Raw genomic sequence first — 27,497 nt, forward strand, 5'->3', positions numbered from 1 at the left:
TGAGAAAAAACCGAAAAAACTTAAAATGAACAGTGATGACGTAGCCTTTTATTCACGTTATTTCTTTGCAAACGGTTGATGTCCGATGATGTAATTCGCTGAACATCACAACAAGAAAAAAATCACAAATCCAGAATCCCATTAGAGAAATCTTCATCTATGTTCCCCACTTTTTCCCCTACTATTTTTTGACTACAATTTAATTTGTAAAGCGGGCCATAGACTACACAAATTGGCCTGTACAAATTCGATGATTCCGCGTCGATTGTTTGATCTATCCTCGCCCACACACTATACAAACATATTTCACGCGAACACAAATCTAGCGTAACATTTCAAAAGGGCGAAACAGCCAAATGTAAACAAATCGAGTTAACGGTCATTCCGGATGCACGCGGTTGCACTTTACCTATCAAACGCGGTTTCATCTTAAAATTACTTTAAACTTTCAAAAACTTGATAAAATTCAATTGGGCGAAACTTCCTGTTGATGCATTTTCGTTGGAACGTGAAGTTACGCCTTTTCAAAATGGAGTGAACTTTTCTATTCGTGTAGAGCCAAAAGGCGTAACTGAGTTGACCGTGTGTGACAAAACGGCCTAATTAGTTTTTGCGTGTAGAATGAATGGGCGTAACTTCAAAACCAAAACAAAAACGGCCGATCAATTGGGCGAAACTTGCAGGCGTAACTGAAATCGAAAACAATAATAGGGCGAAACTCGAAAATCTCTGAAATTACGTGAAAAAAGTTAAAGATCTTGGTGACCATCGAACAATGAGTGAATATAATGCACATTTTTTGATTTTGTTGAACAAAAAGTGGTCGATTTTATAAATAGGATTTGAATAGGTGTTCCGAATTTTCAAACGCGTTTTTCTCGTTTCGAGCTAACTGCTAGTTTCGCCCTTTTTAAATGTTACGCTAGAAATGATTGCTGGCGAAAACAGCAACAGCAACAAAAAAAACCATCTCCACCCCGGCTGGGAGAATGTTTTGTACAAAATATTTCGATCCCGACCGATTTTACTCCAACCGTTTGGGCGCTCATTCAAGCAGTGCCATACACTATGCAAATCGTACTCACAGCGACAAAATTTCATCGAATTTCATCGCATTTGTACAAATGTTGTGAAGTCTGTGGCCCGCTTAACGTAATGTGATGTAATGTGATAATTACAGGGAGATGGCATCCCTATCCTTTGTCATTGAATTTGACAACCATCAAAATTACGGGCCCACGATTTTGTGGGCCCATAAACAACCTGACATTTTGCTGTCAAGGACCCGAACTTAATGTCAAATGCTAGAGAAGTATGGTTGATAGCACACTAACACAACACATCAATCATTCTGATTCCTCATTGGTTGAAATTTTGACTATTTATTGAGCAAAAGTAGGCAAGGAGTACCAAAAGTTTCTCATTAGTGGGGGGTGGAGACGGAGCGCTTTTTGACAGCGAATTGTTCGCCTACCATGCCTACGATTATGATTGCCACAAGATGAACGATTCCGTGTATTCACGCAGAGTAAACTTGAATTTTGGAACGATTAAATCTGACTTTGATTCAAAATATTCATTTTTTTGAATCCAACTCCTGTTTTCTTTGAATCAATGAATTATAGTTTTGATTCAAAAGAATAATTTTTGAAAGAAAGAATAAATTTTTTGAATTGAATAATTTTGGACTTTGATTTCAAACAAATTCTTTGATTTAAAAGAAATTTGTTCAATTGCATATTTCTTTAGAAATAAAGTAAATTTTCTTTCAACCAAAGAAAAATGTTTTAAACGGAAAAGAATAATATTTTGAAACAAAAACTTCAAACTTAGAAGATATTTTGGATTGACTTGCAAGAAGAACAGAAAACCGAAAAATCTAATAAAGTTCGGCCGCTCGTTTTAAAAATCAAACCAGTGAATCGGAGTAAGCAATAAATAAGGAGGATTCAGGATGCAAAATGGCAAGTGTAAATTAATAAATAGCGAATATTTAAGTGAATTTAAGATTTTCTAAAACGCTTGTATAGTTACAGGACCACGGCCGACGGATAGATTTCCAAGTCTCTCGAACATGGTGAAAGCTGCGCAAAGTACCTTCCCAAATCCCGCAGTCGTATTCTTTCGGCCCAATCTTCAACGGCAATCACCAGTCGGACCAGCCAGCAGCTGGAGTGGCTTTCGGAAATTTATTGACCGGCCCACGGAAAATGCGAAACTTTGTCAACGATATCAAGGACCCTACTCGGTTATAGTGAACCAGTGTTTTATGTGTTTGTGAATAAAAACGAATTTAAGAATTAAAATTGTATCTTTTTATTATTCAAACTCCTAATAGGAACTTCGAAACAACAGGGTAAAAATCTACCAATTGGAATACATGAAAAATGGTTCAATGAATAAATGCTTTTAAATCTATATCTAAATTACCTTTGAGCAAAGATAATAACTTTGAGTCAAATGAAACTGGTTTTTGTATCAAAGCATTAATATTCTGAATCAAAGATTTTTCAAAAGAAAAAAATCTTTGAAACAAAGGAAAATGCATTTGAACCAAAGGATTTTTTATTTATACTAAAACCAAAGAAAAAAATCTTTTGTTTTTGCGGCACTTTCCTTATAAATAAAAAATATTTTTCTGCGTTTTGGTATAAGAACATACCCGAAGCTGTACACCCCTGATAATAACAAACTGACTTGTCGCCAGTGAGTGTCGCCAGCAGGCGCGGTCCTAGCGCTGGCTCTTGGGGGGGGTGATTTTCCTATTTTCAAAAATCAGTCAATATAAAGGAACGTTAATATCTAGTGAAAAAACAATTATTTGAGTGAGCGGAAGGAGCGGGGAGGGATTGGGGGGGGGGGGGAGTTATGGTTGTAAATGAGTCTACAGTCTAAGCGGCGCAATGCTCCTTTTTCCCTCATGAATTTCACTGAACAACATGTATTTAAAAAAGTATGAAACAAGAGATGAATAATGAAAACTTTATCAATTTACTCATTTCAATATTCGTCTACACAACTTACACATCCTTTTATTTAACAACCAGCGAATCTATAATATCCACCGCGAAAATATGTTGCTATTTTTTTTTAATTTGTAAGTATATCTGGTGTTTGAAAATTGTCACTTCAAGAGCTCTGTAAAGATTTTCTCGTTATGAATGTAATTTTTTCAATGAAAATAATACACACGTTGTTGAGAGATGAAAATGTAGAAAAAAACATTCAAGCTATCTTCATTTTTTTTCCTGAGCTTCTAAATATTGACGCTTTCATATTTTATGATTTTTCGGAAGTATTTTATTTTTCGCCAATAAGGCCGAAAAACTAATCAACAAGCATGACTAACGGGCATTAAATTTTTAATTGGGGTATTTTACTGAATCGTGATTTGGAAATTTAGTATTATTATTTTCAAATTTGGAAACACAATATATAAAATAAACACTTTCAATATAAATTTAGTAGAATAAACCGATTATGAAAACACATTATAAAAAAAAGTGATTAATCTTTTTAATTGTTCATGTAGGTACATACCTTCACATAATTCTTCATTTGATAATAATTTTCTGCTATAAAAAAAAATGATGAAACGAAGGGTTTATTCCGAATGTTATACTTTTTTTTTAGTGAAGAGTCTCAATTATTTGCAATTGAAATGGCCAAGCTTTCGAATTCAGAATATCAAACCTTAAGCTAAATTTTAATTTAAAATTTCAATATTATTGTGTAGATAAGCTGAAAGCACTAAAAGATCTTCTGACTGTTTAGCATGATAGATTGCCTTGTTGCCGAAAAAATAGTGGAATGATAAGGGGATAGTTTTAATTGACAAGGGAAAAATTAAGCGCATGCAAACTGAATTTGGAAGATTTTTTCGTCTCAAACTCGATTTTTTTGTCAGATTTTTTTTCTCCCTTCTTATTCTCTGGCATTCATTAATTTTAAAACATAGCAGTAGACCTACATGAACAACAAAAAATATTTAAAATCTTTTCATTATCCATTATTCATTCAACAATACAGATAAGAGGGAAGAATGCCAAAAAGTAACAAATAACCGAAAAAAATAATACATTTTTCGTCTAGATAATTATCTTATTTTACAAAATGGGAACAGATACTTACATCTATTATTTTTTCTCATTGTAAATTACTCACAGTCTTCATTAAAATTAATCATTAAGTTAAAATCTTATTTTCTAAATCTTTTTGATATTTTACACTTTTGCTAAAAAGTGCAAATTTTTTTTCAATGAACCTTGTATTTTCAAAATTTATACCGGAAGCAAGAGCTGATTAAAAATATAAATTTGCATTTTGTCAAATATTATAATAGTAGGAATATTCCTCACTCCCCAGAAACTTGAAGGACAGATGAAACGCGCCTCCATGTGAGGAAAGTTCTTACGAACATTAATAAATGCTATCGAGAAGACCTAAGTTGCCTTAGACTAAATTTCAAAAGCTTCTGGCTGTTAAGCTCATTATCACCAAAACTTTCTGTCCCGATCTGACGATTATACTAAATACAACACAAGTTTATCTCCTATTTTTTTCATAATATCTTTCATGATTAGTAAGTTGACTTCGTTAATAAATTTTAAACTCAAAATATGATTTTGATTTATCGATTAGACATGTTTTGGAGTTTTCAAAAAATCAGATGTGCCTAAATGAAAAGTATTAAAAAGAGCTAAGAGCGAAGAAAGCTGCTTACAATTGTAGATGCGTTGATGTAATTCATGCCCTCGGCGTTCGCCAAATGGTTGAGAACAACTCGCGAATGGTCGTACGGCAAAGGAGCCCCTACACGAAGAATTTGTTCCTTTACCAATTTATTCATTTTTATAGAAATGCTGATTTCCATTTACCAAACGTGCTCCAGATAATAATAGTAATAATGATGAAATAAATCTCAAATCATATTGTAGAGTAGATTTTAAGATCAATTTACTTAGGAAATTGTTGCCTTCTTATGATTTCTTTTATGAAATATTCAGTATTGTCCAAGCAATGAAATTTCCATCAATGATTGTTCCAATTCAAATGACATTAGAATCTCAAATTGTAGATTTATTAGCATACTCCGTCAGTCGGGACCTTTTTTTGCATTCGGAAGAAAACAACACAAATTGAGAACCATAGCAACATACTTTGCTACACGAAGAAAAGTTCAAGTAGGCTGAAATTCCTATAAAACATAAACAAAATTTTCTGCGTGGTCATAGAAATGCAAGTTCAAACACGAACTTTTGTAGTTAAGACGCGAACCCACGGTTGATGGAAAGAATGTTCAGAGTTTCCTCAGTACCTCAATGCTTGAAATTTCCTTCTAGTAAGAACTTTCTCCAGGAGGTGGTGCTGATATACATGTCCTTGCTGAAGTATATGAAGCATGCTGAGAGTTACCAATGTTGATTATAATATGTTTGATTTTGTGCTCCTAAATATGTCAAAATCAGTTTTCAAGTTCTTTGCACTTCGGAAAATTTGGGATTTGTTTCCTTGCGTTATAGTTTTGAATGCAGATTTTGATATCTCTATCGCCAAAACCAGTTCCTTCATATTGAAACAGATTTTATAAATACATTTTTGTTTCTTTTTGGCTCTAAAAACTCATAGGGAACGCACGTGAGTGATAACACGTGATCTTTTTTTTCGATTTATTGTTGCTGAAATCTCTTGAGAAAATTTTTTAAAATTTAAACTTTTATTACGAATATTTTATATTCGATTTCTGTTTGGCAGTACTTGAATTTTTTTCATGGTCATCCATAATATGAATGTTTGATGTGAAACATTTCAAACAGAATTAAATAAAATCGGATCTGAAATTTAAATTTTTGTTTTTTTAATTTCATAATGTAGGTAGGTTAATCATTTTTAGTTTATAATTCATACTTCAATGGTGGAAAATTGAGGGTGGAAAAAATCGCCAAAGAGAATCTTTACTGTGATTCAGAATCTGAATTCTTATTATGCAATAAGTCTAGAATTCCTTGTATTAAACACTAGTGAAAATAGCACTATACTTTAGATTTTAAAATGAGGTTAACATTAGACATCTGATATGACCTTATAAAGTTTAAAAATTCTCAATAAACCAGCTGTAAACAAAAGAAAAAAACTAAATTTTAAATTCAAATTTGTATGTTAATTTCAGATATGTATTAGCTTTTTATTCTTTAAGTGAAGTTTTATTAGAATGATTTTTCCTGATTCTGAATTGATAATTTTTTTAAAAAATATTTTGAAATACAAAAAAAAACAAATGGTAAGCTTTTCGCTGCTCAAAACTTCATCAAAAATGAATTTAATGCGGCATCAATACTTGTTGTTTATTACGATTGAATTTTAAATATTGGTGACTAAAAGACAAAAAGAAAGATTAGAAAGTTAGATGGTCGTTTCTTAAACCCCTACTGGAAAACTGATCACTCCGATGGATAATTTGACTTAAATTCAAATTTCTTACAATAAAGGTAATTTAACAATTGAAGGCCAAAGGTTTTTTTTTTACTTCTTAGAACGACCAAGATCTGTTAATCCATTAAACATGGTAGAAATTTCTAAAAATAATGAAAATTGACAATCACATGAATCCGTACGTTTATAGTTTAATGATTTTTTTCTATTGTTTTCTTTAAATCTGAGCAATAAATGTATGATGACAACAGAACAAATATTTCCATTATTTCAGTGTCATAACCATATTCACCCCCCTATATGACTTTTTAAAATTTGTTATTTCATTAAAATTCAAAACAAAATCAAGAATTTAGAAGCTCCGAATTCGAAGCAAATATAAAATTTATTACGATTTGCTCGTGTTAATTTAGGCATATGAAGGAAATTAGTGACAATTTTAAAAAAGTTGTCCCTACATTTCATTAAAAGCACATTCGAAATCAACTCTCAACAACATACTTTTGTTGAGTTACTTATCAACAAAAGTTATTTGGTATAATTCAGTCCAGGGAATCACAAGTTACAGCTACTTGAGTTTGGTGGACCGACTTTTCCCAATATTCAGCCTTTAAAGTGATAAATTAACTTTTTTGTTGAATAAACACCCCCACGGAGTGGAAAATTTTGAAAATTTAAAAACACATCAACTAAGAAAAGTTCCAACTTTTTATAAACATTCGAGCTTTTTCGGGTATTTTATAACGGTTTTTTGCCGCTTGGGGGGGGTGATCACCCCGATCACCCCCCCCATAGGACCGCGCATGGTCGCCAGTTAATGTCGCCAGCGCTCATTGACGATAACTCCGGTTTGGGGATTCAGCGACAATAGTTATTTCGAGATAGCAAAAGGGCATTGAAGTTTTTTAAATTTGTTTTCCAGGACGAGGAGATGTAAAAATCAGTATTCATAAGATCGTTTAATGTGCTAATATTTTAATGTGATCATTTGGACCCGCTTTCAAGCCGAAATTTGCTTGAATATTGCTTCTTTAATGAGTGATCCAAAAGGCGAACAGTCATTCTGCAATTCAAAAGGGCGCTCCAATTTGGCGAATCAACAAAATGAGAGCATATAGTCTGTGGTAAAAGCACAGACTAACTGAACTGTTTCTCAACGTGACCGAAATCAAAAAGCTGGAAAAAAATTTATTTTGAATAATTTAAACACTTAATCATTAACAGATAAAAACCTTTTTTCTGCTTCAACAACCGAACAAAACTATTCCGAACTTTGCTGCGTTGTTTGGCCTCGGTCAGAGGACTGCTGCTGCTCTCAAAAAGATGTATCCTGTTTTTTCTGCTTGGTAAACTTTTTTCTATCAAACAAACAATAACAAACGATCCATAGCAACTTGAATTTTATGCTTAAAATTTGACCAAAATTGCATCGCTAGCTTAGATATCTTTTGTGCGATCGATGCGCCTCTGGTGCCGACATTGCCCATAAATCTTGCGAAAAACTGGAAAAGAGTGTCCTGTCTGTATTAGTCTGTGGTGTAAAAGGGCCCACAGTTATATTTATTAATTTTTTGAAGTAATTAGTACGTTAAAGCACAGAGAAACAGAGTTTGGGCTGGAGCCCCAACCGTGTGTAAAAATACCAACCGTGATTTCAAAATAAACGACGCCATTTTTGCAACTTAGCTAAGAGCCACCAGATGTCGTTACCGGTACTTTTATTTTTTCCATTTTTTCTACACGCTCAGACGATAGTACCTTCAACGAATGAAAAATGCGCTCAAAGCCAAATTTATCACAGAGAACAGACATCGGGCCCCGAACAAAAATGTGTTGAAAACGTGTGTGAGATTATCAACCTAAGGTTCAAACCAAATTCGTAACTGGACTAACATCCATAAGATGTCGCTACCAGTACACCTATTTTGTCATTTTTGCGACACGCTTAGAAATTAATACTCATCGCTTATCTCGAAGGAGGCAATGTGTGCAATATTTAACAGTAACACAATTTTTTGTGTTATAAATTTTAAAAACATCATGATTTAACATAATGCAAATCATATTTCAATCACACTTTAATCGCTATCATATGCCCCATATTGTTTAATCAATATAGGTGCTGAATTGAAGTTGAATTCCAAGTTTTAAAGTATTGGCTGGGATTTTACTATCAGTAAACAGTTTACTAGTACAGAAAATGTGAACATAACTGATATAATTGTAAATTATGGGTCGATATTCCGGTTGATGTTACCTGAGTTCGATACATGAGGTCTTAAAACTCATGATTAATAATAACATTATTCATTTGTACTGATTACTAATCCTGAGTTACAAGTCCTCATGTATCGATCTCAGGTAACATCCACCGGAATATCGACCTATAATTTACAATTGTAACATTTATGGTCTAATTTTTCTGTTCTAGAAAACTGTTTACTGATAGTAAAATCCTAGCCCATACTTTTAAACTTGGAATTCAACTTTCAATTCAGCGTCAATATTGATACAATATGGGGCATTTAATATCAATTAAAGTGTGTTTGAATTATGATTTGCATTTTTTTTTTAAATCATGATGTTTTTAAAAATTTTCACACATAAAATTGTGTTACTGTCATATATTGCACTGGCCTCCTTTGAGATGAGCGATGAGTAATAATTTCTGAGCGTGTCGAAAAAAATAAAAAATATGCAGGTGTACTGGTAGCGACATCTTATGGATGTTAGTCCACTTACGAATTTGGTTTGAAACTTAGGTTGGTATTCTCACACACGTTTTGAGCTCCAGCCCGAACTCTGTTCTCTGTGAATTTATATTCAGTCACTCAATCGGGTATTAAAATAATTGAATGGTTTTTCAGTTTTTGGCCTGTGTTTGTTTTTGTCGACATGAAATTCACTACATCAAGACTAAATTGATTTTTTTTTATAATTCAGAATAAATTTCGATGATGAACACAAATTTAAAAATTCGTTCAGTATTCCTATTTCTTTCACAAAATTTTTATCTCGGTAGGATTGGTGGAAAATTGGCGCATGATGTTATCGGATATCTGTGATTAGTATAATAGAAGGGGGGAATATTTGAAGAATTTATAAAATTTTGATATCAACCCGCATAGGGAAATATGATACGCTCAATCGTTCGGATTATTCCGTTCTGATTACAGCAATAGTAACGTTTCATATTGCATCTTGGCTTGATGTGTCTTTGCTAGAACGGATAAAATACTATTTCCGAAAGATACGTTTAATATTCCAGATAACAGACTGATTATTTTTGCAACGCAACCAAATGACAAAGAATTATTCTCGAAAGATACAATTAATCGTCTTAAAAATAAATTGATTATTTTTGCAACACGCCCCAATTTCTTTGCTGTCACGTCAATACACGTGGTTGCGGGAATCGGAAAAAAAATCTCCCGGCAAAGTTTGGAAAAAAAAAGTGGAACAGTCGGAACGATAAGCGACGGCGTCAGCTCTGATGGTAATAGCACTGACCATACTGACTGGACAGTCGATTTCGGTTTTTGGATAATTTACGCACTCTGGAATCGATAGTACGCAATATCGATTCCAGAGTGCGCATCGATCGATTTGAAGAAATGCTATCCCAGTTAGAAAGTGCCACCCGACTTTCGCAAAAAACAGGCAATTCAGACGATAAAATCGTGCAAAACAGGTACATTTTTCCTACAGGGCATTTCTACCGGAAAAATTATAGGTTCGTCACCTGCCGTCGGTATTGCGAACCTGCTAAATTTGACGAAAAAAATTAGCCAGAAAATGATCGAATTTTTGTTCTAAGTGTCCTGTCAGTATGATCAGTGGTAATAGTATACTTAACTTACTCAAAATTGATTCACGCTTACTGGGGAATATTTTCTTCCAGGAGCTGTAAGCTGTGCTGTAAGGCAGCTTTAGATTAGGACGAGAACAATTAATGAAATCGCAGCGGGAGTTCTGGAAATGAAAACGGCAGAAGTTGTAACGCCGGATGATGGGAGCAGGGAAACGGTGCAATACATAGTGGTCATCATCTACCAACTCTTCCGCCTTCATCTCAGCGGGTCCGGAATGTAAACAGCTGTCCAGTGGAACCACTAAATATAATCTTATATTTTTGGTGAAGTGTAATAGTGTTCATGTTAATTATACCTATTTAAATGTGTGTTAATAAAATGTTTGATAAACAAACTGTAGTAACATGATTTTTTTTTTCTTTAAATCGTATTACGAATAATTAAAGATAAACCGTATAGTCATCGGTTTATGGGTGGATCATTAAAAAAAGATAACACGTGTGATCCAATCGGTTCGATGTTTTTGAATCGTTGTTGAATCGTAACTCTACTTAACAACCCGTTCTCTGTATCGTAAAGTGTGTCCAAACGATTCCGAAAACGATTCATATAATCTTTCTTTAATAATCTGGTTACTATTAGGGTAATCTTTCGGGTGTCTCGGGAAAAAGATTACAGGAACGGTCATTTTATGATACTGATTTATGCGGGAAGTTGCTTTTAAATGCCTATTGCCTATTCCCTTAAATTCTTAGAATTCTTAGGTGTCCGGGTAACCTCCATGCAATTACTTTGCTCTGTCTAAGAGGCCAAATTCGATATTAAGAAGCTATTCCAATTTTCAAATATTTTCGGAAGTAGGTACTGAAGTCCTATCCTGGCATAAATGACGCGATGTTTACATGCTAAAATTTCGCAATGTTCGAACGAAGATGGGTGGTGATACTTTCGATAAATTAGATTTGAAATGCTTCGTTATGAGTGAAATTTGATTAAAAAAATTTGACCCTAAACAAAAAGTGGAGTTTATCCATTAGAGCAGGGGTGAGCAACCCGCGGCCCGCGTGGCCCTTGTGTGCGGCCCGCGAAGCTTTTTTCAAATTTTTATGCCTTAACTTTTTTTCTACAATGGATATTTAGGAAAATTTCAGATTGTTAACTTTTTTCTGGCATTTTAAGCGTTTATTATGTTCTGTTCAAGGCTTAAATCAAATATAATTGAAACAATATTCACCACACTTATTTTCTTCATATAATGAGAAGGCGACACCATCAGCATCCTCTAGCGGACAAAATGGAAGCATTAATTCGAGAAATTCGTCTAACTTGTGAATAGCGTGTATTCCGACTCGACTTGATCAGGGATGCCAGTTATAATAAATGAAATTGTTTGTTTCTATTCTTGCACCATAAAAATTTTAGTAAACCAACAAATTTTATTGTTTCAAAAAATACATAGATTTGGATGCGCATAAAGTGTTTTTTTAAGAAAAAGATTTTAAATTCAATCGGTCAACTGCTTAACTGTTTATCAAAATTTTGCTTACTAATAATAGTTAAGGAAAAAAATATCACGAAATTTACGTAGAAATATCGTTTTTTTCTCTTTACTAGATGACGGGTGTCGCTTTTCAATTTGGCAAAAAGTGGGATTTTAAACGATTCGTATTTAAAGATGGTATTGTCCCAACAAACATTTTTGCTGATTAAAAACGCCAATTCTCTGATCGTATGCTGTTTTGAGGTGCTGATTGCTGTTTCAGCTTTCTGGCTGAAGAAAGAAATATTTCAGCGCTGTTTCAGCGTATAAGGAAGTTTTATTTCAGCCAATAGATAGTAGGGGAAAATAAGCTGAAAAATAACTCGTTCAGCCTTTGTCCAACCATTTTTGACAACTTCAAATTTGACAGCCGTCAGCTGTACAAGGGTAGCTTCGAAAGCGTCTTTCAGCAATATCAAACTTTTTGTTATTCATGACTAATCAAAATAATTATCTTTTGAATCGTCTAATGATTCGAAATTTCTCATTTTGCATGAAAAAATGGCCTTGCCGGGAAATTTACATTTTATTCTCGTAGCAATTTCAATTTCTTCATATGAAATTGACCTTGGTTGAGAAATATTTTGGTCGCTTAAGAGCGACACTTTTCTGCTCCTTCGCAGAATGCATGGTTGGTTCTGCCTTCTGCGGCATGAGACCAACAAGTCGTAGGTTCAAAGTTCGAGACAAGTTCAAATGAAGAAAAAATAACACGGGAGGGGAAAAATAGCTGGCAAACATCGGACATACATAGGTCAACATTCTTTTTGTTTTTTTTTTGTTGCTCCGTCAATTGACGTTTCATGTGGCTTCATGTCATCTTCGCTGATTAATTTCTCCAGATCTCGATGTTTAAGGGCTGAACAGCAGGTTCTCTCTGAATTTGGGTTGCCTTCTTTCAGCAAGATAGCTGATTTAAAATTAGAACTAAACAATGTTTCAGCGGTTGTTCAGCAAAAAATGTTTGTTGGGGTTATTGTCTCATGCTATATTTTTCTTGTTAATATTTGAACATTTTCAAACAAATTGGTTTATCATTATCAAACTATAAAGTTTGTTCGATCATTTATCAAATCCAGATCTTAGGTCAAAGGACATTATACCGAGCTTTTATCCAGCAATAACATGACAATAATCTCTCTTGAATGTTTATAATTAATGAATTGATTAAAAAAAATCAATGCTAACAAAGCTTTTCAGAAATGCCAGCGCTCCAAAAAAACAAAAAGCTAACAACTAATATCCATCATTCCAACTCAATCGCTCAAGCTGAACGGTTGTGTTCTCCCAACGTTTCGATCGGAGTGTGTTTTATTATAACTCGCTGCTTTTGTGAAATCGGACAGTGCAGTTAGTCCGAACGTGGTGGTTTGTTTTTCTACCGACCAAATCGTTTGCCGAATTCCAGAGACACGAAATTGAAATTGGCGTGAGTTTTATCTGGCCATCATCATCGGTGCGAGTGTTGTCGCCATCGGGGAAGTGTTGATTGTTCCCCCGACAAACCCGAGTGTGGATAACGTGGGAGCTGTTACCGTTGGTTCCGGTGCTGTTTGCCGTGGGTAGCAGGATACAGGACGTCTCGGTGGATCGGTCGTTTGCGTTCAAGAGCGTCATCAGCAGCAAAGACTCAACTTGGTCGCCATCTTCTTCCAAGGACCACGTGGTTGCTAAACAAAAGAAGATACATGCAATTGAAAAGTGCAAGAACCTTTGTAAGTCTCTTTTTTCATTTTTTCACTATTCTCTCGTCTATTTATTTCCCTGTACATATTTTGAATTTTGGTTGCTTCGGTCATATTTTAAACACGGGCGACATTCGTGTTCCCGTGCAAAAATATGAACGAAGGCGGGGGGTTAAACTCGTCATCGGTGGACGAAAAGGAAGCCATGTACGAGAATGAAGAGCATTTGGAGGATTCAGACGATGCTGGTCCCTCAAGTGCTAATCATTCTCGTACGTCCAATAATTCTTCATTACCCACAGATGACAGTGTAGCTCCTCGACTCCGAACCTACACAGATGGTTCGTCTTTTTCTGGGCCATGGGTGGTTTTCATCCGGCCCAAAGCTAACGGCAAACAGCTAAACGTAGTGCAGATCACTAAAGATCTGGCGAGGTGGCCCTCCGTAACCTGCGTTACTAAGGTGCGACCAAACAAGTTGCGCGTTGTCGTGGACAATCATAAATCCGCTAATGAAATTGTTGCCAGCAAATTCATTAATTTAGAGTACCACGTCTACATTCCGTCTCGAAACGTAGAGATAGAGGGCGTGATCTCAGAAATGAGTCTGGAGGCTGGGTACGTTAAATCCCACGGCGTTGGTAAATTTAAGAGCCTTGATTCGACTTCGGTCGAAATCTTGGATTGCCGCCAACTCAATACTACCACCGTCGTAGAAGGAGTTAAAAAGTACTCGCCTTCAGCTTCATTTCGAGTGACCTTTGCGGGTACCGCCCTCCCTCACTACGTCTTGATTGACGGAGTTTTGAGGCTTCCTGTGCGGCTCTTCGTGCCTCGCCCGATGGAATGCAAAAATTGCATTAAATTGGGGCATACAGCTTCCCATTGTTGTAGCAAGAAGCGTTGCCCCAAATGCGGGGAGGTTCATGGGGATGGAGCATGCTCAGCAATAGAACAGAAATGTATCTATTGCGGGGGCTCACCTCATGACATCTCCTTGTGCGAGGCGTTTAAGAGCCGCTGGGATAGTCAAAGGCGCTCTTTGAAGGAACGGTCAAAACGTTCCTATGCCGCCATACTAAAGGGCGCGGCGCCTCCGATCCAACCGCAGTCCAGTAACATTTTCACAGTGCTGCCAGTTGACAACGAGGACACAACAGATGAGGAGAACCCGTTTATTTTTGTAGCGAACTCGCGAAAACGTTCAAAACCAACTACTAAGACCCCTAAGATTCCGAATAAAATCCCGACAATCAGCCCTCCAATCAACATCACCAAAAAAGTGATTGCTACAGACAAGAAAAAACAAGTTCCTCCTGGATTCCGCGCGACCTTTTCTCCACAGAATAATTCAACAGCAGCTGGGACTTCAAAAGCTCCCGTTACTAATGCGGATTTGTCAGAATCAACTCATCAACCGGGACTTTTCAAGTTTTCTGACATACTTAATGGAATTTTCACGTTTTTTAACGTTTCTGAATCCATAAGAAGTATTGTTAGTGCAATGCTTCCTATGGTTAAGACATTTTTGAAGCAATTGATGCAAACTTGGCCCCTTCTTTCAGTGTTTATCTCTCTCGATGGCTAATTTACGCCGAGAGGTCGGAGATATCACTGTTTTACAGTGGAATTGTCGTAGTCTCGTCCCTAAACTGGACCCGTTCAAATTTTTACTTCATGAAACTAGTTGCGATATTTTTGCGTTGTCCGAAACTTGGCTTTCTTCACAATCTAACATCTCATTCCACGATTTTAATGTCATACGTCTAGACCGCGACGATTCTTATGGAGGGGTGCTTTTGGGGATCAATAAGCACCACTCCTTCTATAGAATCCACCTCCCTTTATCAGGAGGAATTGAAGCTGTTGCATGTCATACAACTATAAGAGGTAAGGACTTATGCGTTGTCAGTTTGTACTGGCCTCATAGAGTTGCAGTGGATCGACGTCACCTAGAGGACCTGTGCTCAGTGCTCCCTGAGCCAAGGTTGATCCTGGGTGACTTTAATTCGCATGGAACTGTCTGGGGAGAACAAATTGACGATAGTCGTTCTACTCTTATCTATGACATTTGCGACAGTTTCAATTTAACAATTTTGAACACGGGTGAAAAAACACGAGTACCTAAACCTCCTGCAAGACAAAGTGCAATTGACCTCTCACTCTGCTCAAACTCACTATCATTGGATTGCCAGTGGAAGGTAATCCCTGATCTCAATGGTAGTGATCACTTGCCAATCAAAATTACAATCACCAATGGGGTTAGCTCTTCAAACACAATAAATATGACATATGACCTTACAAGACACATCGACTGGAAAAAATACTCGGACGAAATAACATCAGCAATCGGTTCTACGAATGTTTTACCTCCTGCAGAGGAGTACCACTTTCTTTCACGTTTAATACATGAAAGTGCACTTTGCGCTCAAACAAAACCCATCCCAGATTCATCAGTTCCCCGAAGGCCTCCAAACCCATGGTGGGACCAGCAGTGTTCCAAGCTTTATAAGGACAAATCAAAAGCATTCAAAGATTTTCGGAAATATGGAACTCTCGCCCTTTTTGAAGTATATGTTTCCCTTGAAAATCAGTTTAAAAAATTGGTCAAGGGGAAGAAAAAGGCGTATTGGAGGAATTTTGTGGGTGGCTTATCAAGAGAAACATCCTTGAGTACCTTGTGGAGAGTGGCACGAAGCATGCGTAATAGATCATCTACGAATGAAAGTGAGGAATATTCACATAGATGGATATTTAACTTCGCACGGAAAGTCTGTCCAGATTCTACGCCTGTACAAAAAATAATCCGGGATGTGCTTCCTGAAAGGTGTGGTCTGGATTCCAGTTTTTCGATGGTCGAATTTTCACTTGCCCTCCTCTCTTGCAACAATTCAGCTCCGGGTATTGATAAAATTAGATTTAACTTGTTGAAAAACCTTCCGGACGCCGCCAAATTTCGCTTGTTAAATTTATTTAATCAATTCTTGGAGCATAACATTGTTCCCCAAGAGTGGAGACAAGTGAGAGTTATCGCTATCCAAAAGCCCGGAAAACCAGCGTCCGATGCGAATTCGTACCGTCCAATAGCGATGTTGTCTTGTATACGTAAATTGATGGAGAAAATGATTTTGTTTCGTTTGGATAAATGGGTAGAAACAAATGGCCTCCTTTCAGATACTCAATTTGGGTTTCGAAGGGGCAAAGGAACAAACGATTGTCTTGCTTTGCTGTCTTCAGAGATACAAATGGCGTACGCAAAACGTGAGCAAATGGCTTCAGTGTTTCTAGACATAAAGGGAGCTTTTGATGCAGTCTCAATAGAGGTGTTGTCAGACAAGTTGCACTCCCGGGGTCTGCCTCCACTATTGAACAACATCTTATACAGCTTGCTTTGTGAGAAACATCTGAACTTTGCTCACGGAGATATTGCAATTAGAAGAACCTCCTACATGGGCCTCCCACAGGGTTCATGTTTAAGTCCACTTTTGTACAACTTTCACGTAAGTGACATCGATACTTGTCTCTCTGAAGGCTGCACTCTAAGACAACTTGCAGATGACGGCGTGGTGTCTGTCACAGGATCTTCCGAGTCTCATCTGCACAGACCTTTACAAGATACTTTAGACAGATTGTCTTCCTGGGCGTTGGGGCTTGGGATTGAGTTTTCCCCTCAGAAAACGGAGATGGTTGTTTTCTCTAAGAAACATAGACCTGCTCAACCGAAGCTTCAACTCCTAGGCAGAACGATCACTCAATCGAGGTGTTTTAAGTATCTTGGGGTTTGGTTTGACTCCAAGTGTACCTGGAGAGCCCACATTGAGTATCTGAAAGGAAAATGCCAACAAAGAATAAATTTTCTCCGATCAATCACAGGCACCTGGTGGGGAGCCCACCCAGAAGATCTTTTAAAATTGTATCGAACAACCATTCTTTCAGTGATGGAATATGGTAGCTTCTGTTTCCAGTCAGCTGCCAAATCTCACCTCATCAAACTCGAGCGTATCCAATACCGTTGTCTCCGCATCGCAATGGGCTCTATGCCCTCAACGCACAACATGAGTCTTGAAGTTTTGGCAGGAATACTCCCTTTGAAAGATCGATACAATCTACTATCACTTCGGTTCCTCATCAGGTGTGAGGTCATGAACCCATTGGTGATCGTTAATTTTGAAAGGTTACTTGAGCAAAATTTTCGAACAAGATTTATGTCTGTATACTATGTCCTCATGTCAATGCAGGTAAACCCTTCTTCGTACTCTCCAACTCGTGTTTTCAGCCCACACTACGATAATTCTTCTGTCCAGTTTGATTTGTCTATGCAGCAGGAAATTCGTGGAATCCCGGATTCGCATCGCCCACTTCTGATTCCAAGAATTTTCGAAGCTAAATATAGACACGTCGATGCTGACAAAATGTACTTTACCGATGGGTCTCTAATTGAGGAATCAACGGGATTCGGAGTGTTCAACGAAACAACTAGCGCCTCTTATAACCTCCAGTCTCCATGCTCTGTGTATATAGCAGAGTTAGCTGCTATTCACTGGGCCTTGGACAGCATCGCCTCACGGCCTGTTGGGCACTACTACATTGTAACGGATAGTCTAAGCTCAGTTGACGCAATACGATCAATACGACCGGGAAAGCACTCGCCGTTCTTCCTAGAGAAGATACGGGATACTTTGAGTGCTTTAACAAGACGTCGCTTTCCCATTACCTTTGTTTGGGTTCCCTCTCATTGCTCGATAGTGGGCAATGAGAAGGCAGACTCTCTGGCAAAGGTGGGGGCGACGGAAGGCGACACGTATCCACGTGAAATCGTCTTCAACGAATTCTACTTCTTGGTACGAGGGAACTCTCTTGTCAACTGGCAGCGCAAATGGGACGAGGATGAGGATGGTCGGTGGCTCCACTCGATTATCCCAAAGGTAAGCCTTAAACCATGGTTCAATAGATTGAACTTGAGTCGGGATTTTATTCGTATATTTTCCCGTCTCATGTCCAATCATTGTTCCTTAGACGCGGTACTCTATCGTTTTGACATTGCTGGCAGCAATTTGTGTAGTTGCGGCCAAGGTTACCATGACATCGAGCATATTGTTTGGTCGTGTGAGGTCCATCTTGTCGCCAGAACGAATTTAATAGACTCCCTTAGGGCCCGAGGAAAACCACCTAATGTTCCAGTTAGAGATGTACTAGCTGTGCTAGATTTGGACTACATGTTCGAAATCTACCTTTTTCTAAAAGCTATCGATCTTCGTCTATAATTTCTTTTTTATTTTCATATTTCCCTTTCTATCTTCCTTTCTCCTCTCACAAAGTGTTAAGTTAAGAAAACAATTGTAAACAACAAAATCGATTTTGGCTCCTTAAAGCCTAAAGGTATGAGCCGTTTCAAATAAAGAATTGTTAAAAAAAAAAAAAAAAAAAAACTAATATCCATGTTTTCTGATTATGGACTTGGAATCATGCCTGAGAGACTTGTGACATATCTTCTGAAAAACATGAAAGAAGTAAAGGCTGGTGGTGCGAATTTTGAATTCATTTCTTAAATGAGCGGAATTTATTTTTTTATGTGTTCCTAAACTAAACAAAAAAAGTGATGAAAATATGTTTGGACGGCATCCCTGATCAGCATTTTGACAACTCCAGATTAACATTTTGAAAGGGCACAGATTGATTTTTTTTTATTAATTGAGACGAATTTATGCAACAGAATTGTTTTTCTTTCAAATTCAAACCAATTGTACTGAAATAAATAAAAAAAACTCTTTCGATTTGCAATGAATAATCGGAATATATTTCTTAATGTTTTCCCATCATTTATTTGTGCACGTGAACGCAAAACAAAAATCTAAACAAATAAAAAATCACAGCTGAAATAGTTTCACAGAAACGATTATCAAGGAGAAAACAAAATTTAAGCACATTTTTTTTTAATTAATACGAAAACTGTGTGCACATTACACACAAAATTTTCGAGGCCGGAATTTAGCAAAATTTTGCTCAAATTTGACCAGCTAAAAACTTAGCAACCAATTTAGCAATATTTTTTAACTAAAGTTTTAGTAAACGAGAAAAAAGTTAGCCGCCGCAGTTTTTGCTCAAATTTCTAGCAAAAACCGGAGAAAAAGATTGTCCGGATCCGTAATTTCATGTTTTGTTATTTTTTTCTCTGGAGAATCAGGGGAATGTTTGATTATTGACTAGAATACACAAATCATTAAACTTTTAGTTTATTTTTCATACTTTTTTCGTGACATTATTAAACACTTATTTGTAAAATGTAATTAAATTAGTACCGTTCTGGAAATGTACCTTCCGGCAAGGGAAATGCCAAGTTTCCGACCTTAACTAACGAATTCGCCGGATGCAACCCTCAAAATTTCCGGACAGTTGCTAAAATCTGTCGTTTTCGCTGCCAGTTGTAACCTGTTAGAAAAAAACAAGAAATTTTTAATTTAAAAATCCAAAATTTGCGCTTTATATGATCGGCCCTTACCTGTCCGAATCCGGTGTCGATTTGGCTATCATTTTGTCGTTTACTTAGCCACAACGAGAACCGTCAGCATCGAACTCCGGAACCGCACTTAATCGCGTCAAGTTGTTATTTTATTGATCAACCGACGGCGGCTGCTGTCCATAAACAAAGCGGCTAGAAAAATTTTGTTTTGCTCAAATCAAGTAAAATGAACCTTTTTATTGCTAAAATCAAGTAAATTGAACTTTTTGCTAACTCAACAGTAAAAAAATATTTTTGCTAAGGGAAAGTAACAGCCAAATTTTGCTAAGTGGAGCCCCGAAAGTTTTGTGTGTAAGCATCATGTCATTTTTCCCTGTCAGGAAGGTTTGCTCAATCGGGCCGATTGCAAAACAGAGGTGGCGGCACTCGAATTCTAGCGGTTAGAATTCGGTCCGTTTTCGGCTCGATTTCCATCCGCCTGCTCGATTGCTCGAAATCTAAACGGTATTTTTTTTACGAAGCATGAACAAAACGAAACAAAGTCGCAACAACTGCCATTTTAGTTTTTCCCGTCGCCGTGTGCGTTATTATTTTAGAGAAAATATGTTGCAAATCAGTGTTTTCTCTTTAATTTTTCTTATCAAATCGTTCGCTTAGGGCGGACGGTTTATCAACTGGTGTTAAATGGACTCTTTGTGGAATGCAAAACCCTTAATCCATTGTAGAAATATCGATATGGGTAAAGCGGGCCATAGACTACACAAATTGGCCTGTACAAATTCGATGATTCCGCGTCGATTGTTTGATCTATGCTCGCCCACACACTATACAAACATATTTCACGCGACACAAATGATTGCTGGCGAAAACAACAACAGCAACAAAAAAAACCATCTCCACCCCGGCTGGGAGAATGTTTTGTACAAAATATTTCGATCCCGACCGATTTTACTCCAACCGTTTGGGCGCTCATTCAAGCAGTGCCATACACTATGCAAATCGTGCTCACAGCGACGAAATTTCATCGAATTTCATCGCATTTGTACAAATGTTGTATAGTCTATGGCCCGCTTAAGTCAAAGCCACCATTTGTGTGTTTTCATAATCATAGAATAAATAAAATCGCGAAAAGCGCTTATTTTTCATTCTCTTTTTTTTATTTCCCGTTTAGATTAGATTGGCCATATGGAGCGGTGGGACGGAGCACAAAACACCGGTGGTTTCATATCCAGCACCAAGTTGATTCCAGTTCCAGAGATTGCGATTGATTCAGCGGACGTGATTCGGGAAGTTTCCGTAGCGAAAGCGATTTTTCCAGCTCCCAGTATGCTACCACAACGACGACTTCCCGCATCAACAACCATCATTTGATTGCCAATAGTTAAATAACTATTCTGACCGATCCACCTGATGAACAGAGATTTTTTCCGATCTGGGAAGCAATCGGGTCGTTGCAAAAAGTGTAAACATAAATCAATTGGGCAGGTAAATTTTTTAGGTTTTATATACTTATGTCCATAATGAATAACATTAAATTGTTTTCAGTTTTACTTCTCAACAACCCGTTGCTCCAATGCATACAAATTCCGGTAAGCAAGATTCAACGCCTCTTATTTCCGTTCCGGTCAGTTTCGACAATTCCAGAGTTGGTTGTATATTCGACATCGGATCAACCGGGGATAAAACTGGTGGATATCAAATAACGGAACTGGTTGATCAGCCCGTTGATCTGAAACAGGAAGAAGTGCTTATGTGCATAGATTTTTCAAATGTACGGTAAGTTTTGGTGGCGGCGTGGCACGAAAATTTAACAGTGATTTTCTCACATTCTGTGTTTTCTAAATGTTTGCTCCGTTAGTTCCCTTCAGAAGGGAAAATATTTAGTAGTTTCGATGACGGTTTTAATATCCGCTTTGACCTCATTAATATATGCATTGAAATAACTTTTTTTTCTCACATCCTTAGTGTAATCACTGATTACTCAAACAAAATTCAACTGATAAATTTTAAATTTTTACAACGCTCATTTGACCGAAGCGAAAACACCAAGAATTAGTTCAACAGGCTCAGAAGCAGTACTGGACCTAAATTTAAAAAAAATCACCATATTAAGATTATTTCACCAATCTAAGTCAATTTTAAAATTCTAGGAATTGTAATTCTGTTTTTTTATTTCTCTGATTTTGATTTTAAAATCGCAGGTTCTCTGGCGACTGGTTCTCTATACCACGGACTTCGAAACCAACCGTACTTCTCAAAGGTGGTCCTGTCTTTAATATGCTGCTCAAGGTTGGTACCTTTTTCAAAATCATTTATGCTATGTAGACAGTACAATTTCTTCGTTTATTTTATTAATTCACTCTTCAATGTAACTAGTAATATTCTCGACATGATCGCTTACTATTCTACGCTGCCTACTCTGAACTATAGATTTCTTCTTTAAACTATCGCCTAGTTTTCATTTCTAGCGTCAGAGCTCCGAGCTATTTAAACACAATAAAAAAGACAAGCAGAAACAACTAGGGAAACACCCCACAAATAGCCAACCCAACAATGGTAACCGGTGACAAAGTTCCGCCTTCAGTTCTTAAACAACAGCAACAGGCAGTCCAACAGCCTGCAGCTTCAAAGCGAACCGAGCAAAGGAACTTGGACGACAGATGGACCAGGAGAAAAGTCAAAATTCTACTGCATCCACAACAAGCCGTGGTGATGTGATCTGTGCCAAACCATCACTCCGCTGCCGATCGAGACAGCTTTTCCTGTTAACGTAGGCATTACTGATTCCGATCCACTACCGACTAACATTTCCACGGCTACCACACAACCCACCTAAAGCGTTACCGTTCCTCCACAACGCATCAAACACAGCGTGATAGGAAATATCCTGCCCCAACAACGGCCGTCATTCCCTCGGTGGTTGCGCCGACAATTTCCGGTTCTTATTGAAAACATCTACCCACCAGCCGGTCACCCATCATCGATTAATACTAAATTTTTTATTGCAGTTCCGAAGGCAACCATTCCTTCCATCGCATCAGGAATGTTCGCCCAAAACATCGTAGCAGCCGCTGCGTATACCTTTCCTTCTGGCGCTGTCGATAAAGAAGCAGAAGATAGTGACGACGTGTCGATAGCTGCACAAAATTTCTATGAACCATTCGATTACGCCGGAACTGGAAATCATAGAGAAAAACAACAAGAGTTGCACTTGGAGTGCGGTCGATTTTGCCTACGACGAACCGTATAAAGAGACGTTCTGGTGATCTTTTTTAGGTGAGTACTTATTTGAAACATGTTTGTTAAAATTTTTATCTTTTTTTTATCTTTCAGATTCCATCGAACATTCACAAACTGCGCTTTGAAGGCCCCACCCAAGAAGAACCCTAGTAGATTGTTTAAAATGTCCCATTTCTCACCACTCCCAACAAATAGAAGAACTAATTGAATACCAAAAAAGGAAACCCAGTAGCGCCCACGTCCAATGGAGAGCCTGTTGGTGAAAACGGTTCCGACGCCATCGCAGTCTCCAGATTTTTCAACAGCCCATCAACACAACAACAACAACCTCAAACAATAGCATATCCATCTGAAGGGAACCGTACTCAAGAGCTTTCAACTATCATTAGTGGTCACTGGTCACCGCTAATAGTACTCAGTGCTGGTCGAGCAGAAACAACTACGCCGTATTAACGTCTAACTGAAAATTGGCATACTTTAGCAGCAAAATCAACAGCAACACTCAGTGGTTGCACCGATTAGTCTTGGTGACCGCGAAAAACCGAGCAGTTCTAAATCGAGTATCGGCTTTTCGACGCCAAAGAAAGTCACACTAAAGAGAGCAATCCATGGTCTCGAAAGAAAGTAAATTTCAAGCCAGATTTGAAACTAAAGTGTCTGTAGTCGAGTGGGCTAAAAAGGCATGCCTGCTGTACACGGAAACAGTTCCAACTCCATCGGTGAATGTTGCCCTAACCGAAAGAACGGTTTATTCATGGTTTCAGAAACCATGAGATCTGGTCTGCCAACATATCAGCATCAAATCATTGCAGCAACAAGTGAACGGTAACAATGGAATTTTTTCAACAACTGATCCAAGGGTAGGAACGAAGGCAGTTTCATATCAGTATGGCAATTTTCATGGTAAGTTGAACAATTTTCCATTTGCTATCCTGACTTCTCCAATGATTGTTCTCGGAAAAATGGAAACCCTATGCAAACAGCTGTAACTTGCCAACCAATGATTCGAATTCCACAAACTTGGCCGTGCTGACTAACTTGAAGTGTCTAGTTAGTAGAACTTTATTTTACGCTATATAAGTTATAAGGACTTCAAGAAAAGTATTACAATGTTGATACAACATTTTTTTAAACAGTTACCAGTTACCACTACTTTAAACTTGCTTTTCAATGGTTTAATTTATTGTAAAAAATGGCTAAAAATGCTAGATAAACCATCTCAGAATAATTAGTAGTCAAACATTTTTGCAATGCACAAAGAATGATAAGCTTTTTAAGTTAAATAAGAAACTAAAATTTCTGCTTACATTACATAAAAATATATTGTACATACATACAGGGTCCGGCGATTTGAGTGCTACCTTGGAATTAACAAATAAATTGATAAAAAAAAACATTTTCTTTCAAATTTAATAATATTTATTTCAAAACAAATCATATTTTCAAAATCCATTGGTCCAATTAGTTTTATTTTGTCCATGAGCTAACCACTCAAGGTACATACCCAAACAGCCCAAAGGTGGTTTTTGTGGTATATTGTCCTATAGAGTTATAGGATGGCGCTTCAGAACTTCGAAATCGTCATGTTTTGTAAAGCAATATACCCTAGACAGCCAAGCCCATAGGGTTCAGGTCAGGCAAACTCACCGGCTACTCCGAGCTCAAAATTACCTAAAAAAAAATTTTTTTTTGTTACCTACTTAATTGTTTTTTTTATTATCTTTTCCCAGATAGACAAATCAACACTAAGGCAAGGAAATTGGAACTACTTCAATCAATATATCTTGACCAACGGATTCACAATAATGGTGTCAAAATGTCGATATGAATAGGACTGTGTTTTATGTTCCGCACGCATATCGCACACTTAGCTCAAAAAGGAATGTGATGGGATAATTATCTGCTGTTGCATTCCACCTTAATAAAATGTCACCAAATCAAGGATTGTGATTTGCACAAATCCTAGATTTAACACAATATAATAATCGGTCAACATTATTATCTATTCTACCGGCGATTCTCCAAATTTGTGCTTTATCCGTCTTCATGTAAGTAGTATGCTTTTTTCGTTCTTAAAACTTCAAGTTTACATACCTAATTTAAATCTCAACCTATCGATTTTAGTTTTTAATTTATTTCAATACGCTTTTTGAAATTAAAGTTTTTTTAAAACCTGATATTGCAGTATTTATAAACAAATCAGGTGATGCGTTTTATAATCTTTTTTTGTAAAATCAGTTTTTTTAAACAATAGTGTTATGCATTGAAACATGGTATTCATATCTATAATTCGTGTTTGAAATTTTTCCATTTTTTTTTTCCAGCTTGACAAACAAATTTCTCGGCTCGCCTGGGTTGCGAAGAGCTGAACAACATAACCTCTAGGACTTTCGAACATGTGATGAATTTTGTGGCTGGAACCACAATATTTCGAGAAATTGTTTTCCCGTCGCCGCAGGATTATTATACGGTATTCTTCGTAGCCTAGGAAGGTTAGCTTCCGACGCCATTTCAGTTTGCCTTCCTGAGATTGAGAGGAATCTATTGGTCTACCGGATTTGGAGTACGACGAAACCTACGTTTACTCCCTCCACAGAAACTGGTGATCCCGTTAAGGATTATAAATTCCAATGGTTCCGACTACTAGGTGACTGTGGATGTATCTGCAATTTTCTTAAAAAGTAAGGTTCAAAATTTGAAATTCAGAATTTGATACTAAATCTTTATTCTCATCTTATTTCTGGTCGTTATTTTAAATCTTGACATCTATACCCGTATTGTAAATTTGCAATATTTTTGTTTTTTGCCTTAACAAATTACAAACATTTCGCCATTTGAACGTTTTTGAAAATTTAGTTAAATATAATTTTTTTTAAATTTTAATGAGCTAAAGTTAAACCACTGGTAGTCAGTGGTTTAACATTAATTGAAACTTTTATTTTCATAAACAGGAATTTGTGAAACAAGTGTTTTTTTCTACTGTTTTTTTTTTATTATTTGAAATATTCAATTCATGAGGAAATTTTTTATTTATGGTTTAATGCTTTTATTTCAGGTTTAAAGTTGTTTCTTGGCCTACTGCACAGCGCCCAATGAAACAAAAAATGGTTAGATGGAGACGCCCCTGAATCTGGGTTTGTTATCGTATCGGAGCTGTTGTGATCAAACGGCACTGGAAACATTGCTCATTGCAAACCGGGGACACGGCAAAATACGTTCAAGTAATTAATGTTTGGCTCAAAATTATGTTTTAAAGTGGTTTCTTGGCCCAGCGGCAAATGAAACAACGCGAAAGTTTACGGCTGACATGATCAGGTGCCTAAAGATACTCCTGTGGCTGGATAAGAGTTCATTTGTTATTTGTTGAGTGAGGAGGGCATCAATAGAATTCCTACATAAAAAGCTAGGTTATGTGAAACGAGAATCAAAACAAAATAACAATGTATCATTGAATGCAAAATTAAAATTATTCAATAAATGTTCACAAAGAAATGGCTTTCTTTTTTTAATTCATTAGAAACCTTGAAAAAAACATCAACAAAAGTTTTGGCAATCGGCCCGGAAACGGTTCGAAAAATCGTTCGGTTTCGGTCCGAAATCGGGCCGTTTTTTCGGATGGACGCTATGGCAATCGGCCCAGAAACGGTTCGAAAAACCGTTCGGTATCGGTCCGAAATCGGTTCTTTTTTCGGATGGACGCTATGGCAATCGGACCAGAAACGGTTCGAAGAACGTTCGGTTTCGGTCCGAAAACGGTCCGCTTGTTTTGACATTTGATCTGCTCGAACTGGTTGAAAAAACTTATCGTCGTCCGATAGAGTGTTTCATTTTCGCACGATTTTCTACCAAACTCGGCCCGATTTCTTATACGATTTCGGACCGATCGAGCAGATGTACGGACAAAAATCGGGCCGATTTCGGGCGATTTTTCCTGACTGGGTTGTTATTACCAAGAAGGAAAAATTCTGTTCCCGCCATGGAATGTGACGAAATTATATTGGTATTGGCATGTATATTGGTTTTGAAATGAAACGTTTTTATTATTCTTTACTATTGCAAAACAAATGATATTCCAAAACACAAAAAAACTGTTTAAATATAACTAGGAAAAATTAATAACAATCATTTTTGAATTTAAATTTTTTTATAACTTTATCTATATTTAATTTTCGTCTCTTAGCTAAGCTTTTAAAATTTGATTAAGAATATGTAGTTTGTTTGCTTTCTCGTTAAGTGTTGGCGGAAATTTGCAATGCAAAAGTCTAAAATCTGTGCAGACAGATTTTATGGCGAGTGTCGTAAATCAATGTATTTTTAGTTATTTATGA

The 27,497-nt window shown here is 36.9% G+C and overlaps 1 protein-coding gene across 1 annotated transcript; it reads left to right on the plus strand.

The window, feature by feature from the left end:
- Positions 1-13,623: 13,623 nt before the first annotated feature.
- LOC129759577 (uncharacterized) lies at positions 13,624-26,952 on the plus strand. The gene is made up of 10 exons (XM_055757051.1): positions 13,624-20,668; positions 21,101-21,414; positions 21,475-21,705; positions 22,131-22,218; positions 22,398-22,867; positions 22,938-23,205; positions 23,263-24,072; positions 24,900-25,217; positions 25,494-25,850; positions 26,225-26,952. The coding sequence occupies exon 1, from the start codon at positions 13,624-13,626 to the stop codon at positions 15,055-15,057; it is 1,434 nt and encodes a 477-aa protein (XP_055613026.1). The 3' UTR covers positions 15,058-20,668; positions 21,101-21,414; positions 21,475-21,705; positions 22,131-22,218; positions 22,398-22,867; positions 22,938-23,205; positions 23,263-24,072; positions 24,900-25,217; positions 25,494-25,850; positions 26,225-26,952.
- The last annotated feature ends 545 nt before the right edge of the window (positions 26,953-27,497 follow it).

This window comes from Uranotaenia lowii, unplaced genomic scaffold (assembly GCF_029784155.1).
Source record: "Uranotaenia lowii strain MFRU-FL unplaced genomic scaffold, ASM2978415v1 HiC_scaffold_197, whole genome shotgun sequence".
Classification (NCBI taxonomy): domain Eukaryota; kingdom Metazoa; phylum Arthropoda; class Insecta; order Diptera; family Culicidae; genus Uranotaenia; species Uranotaenia lowii.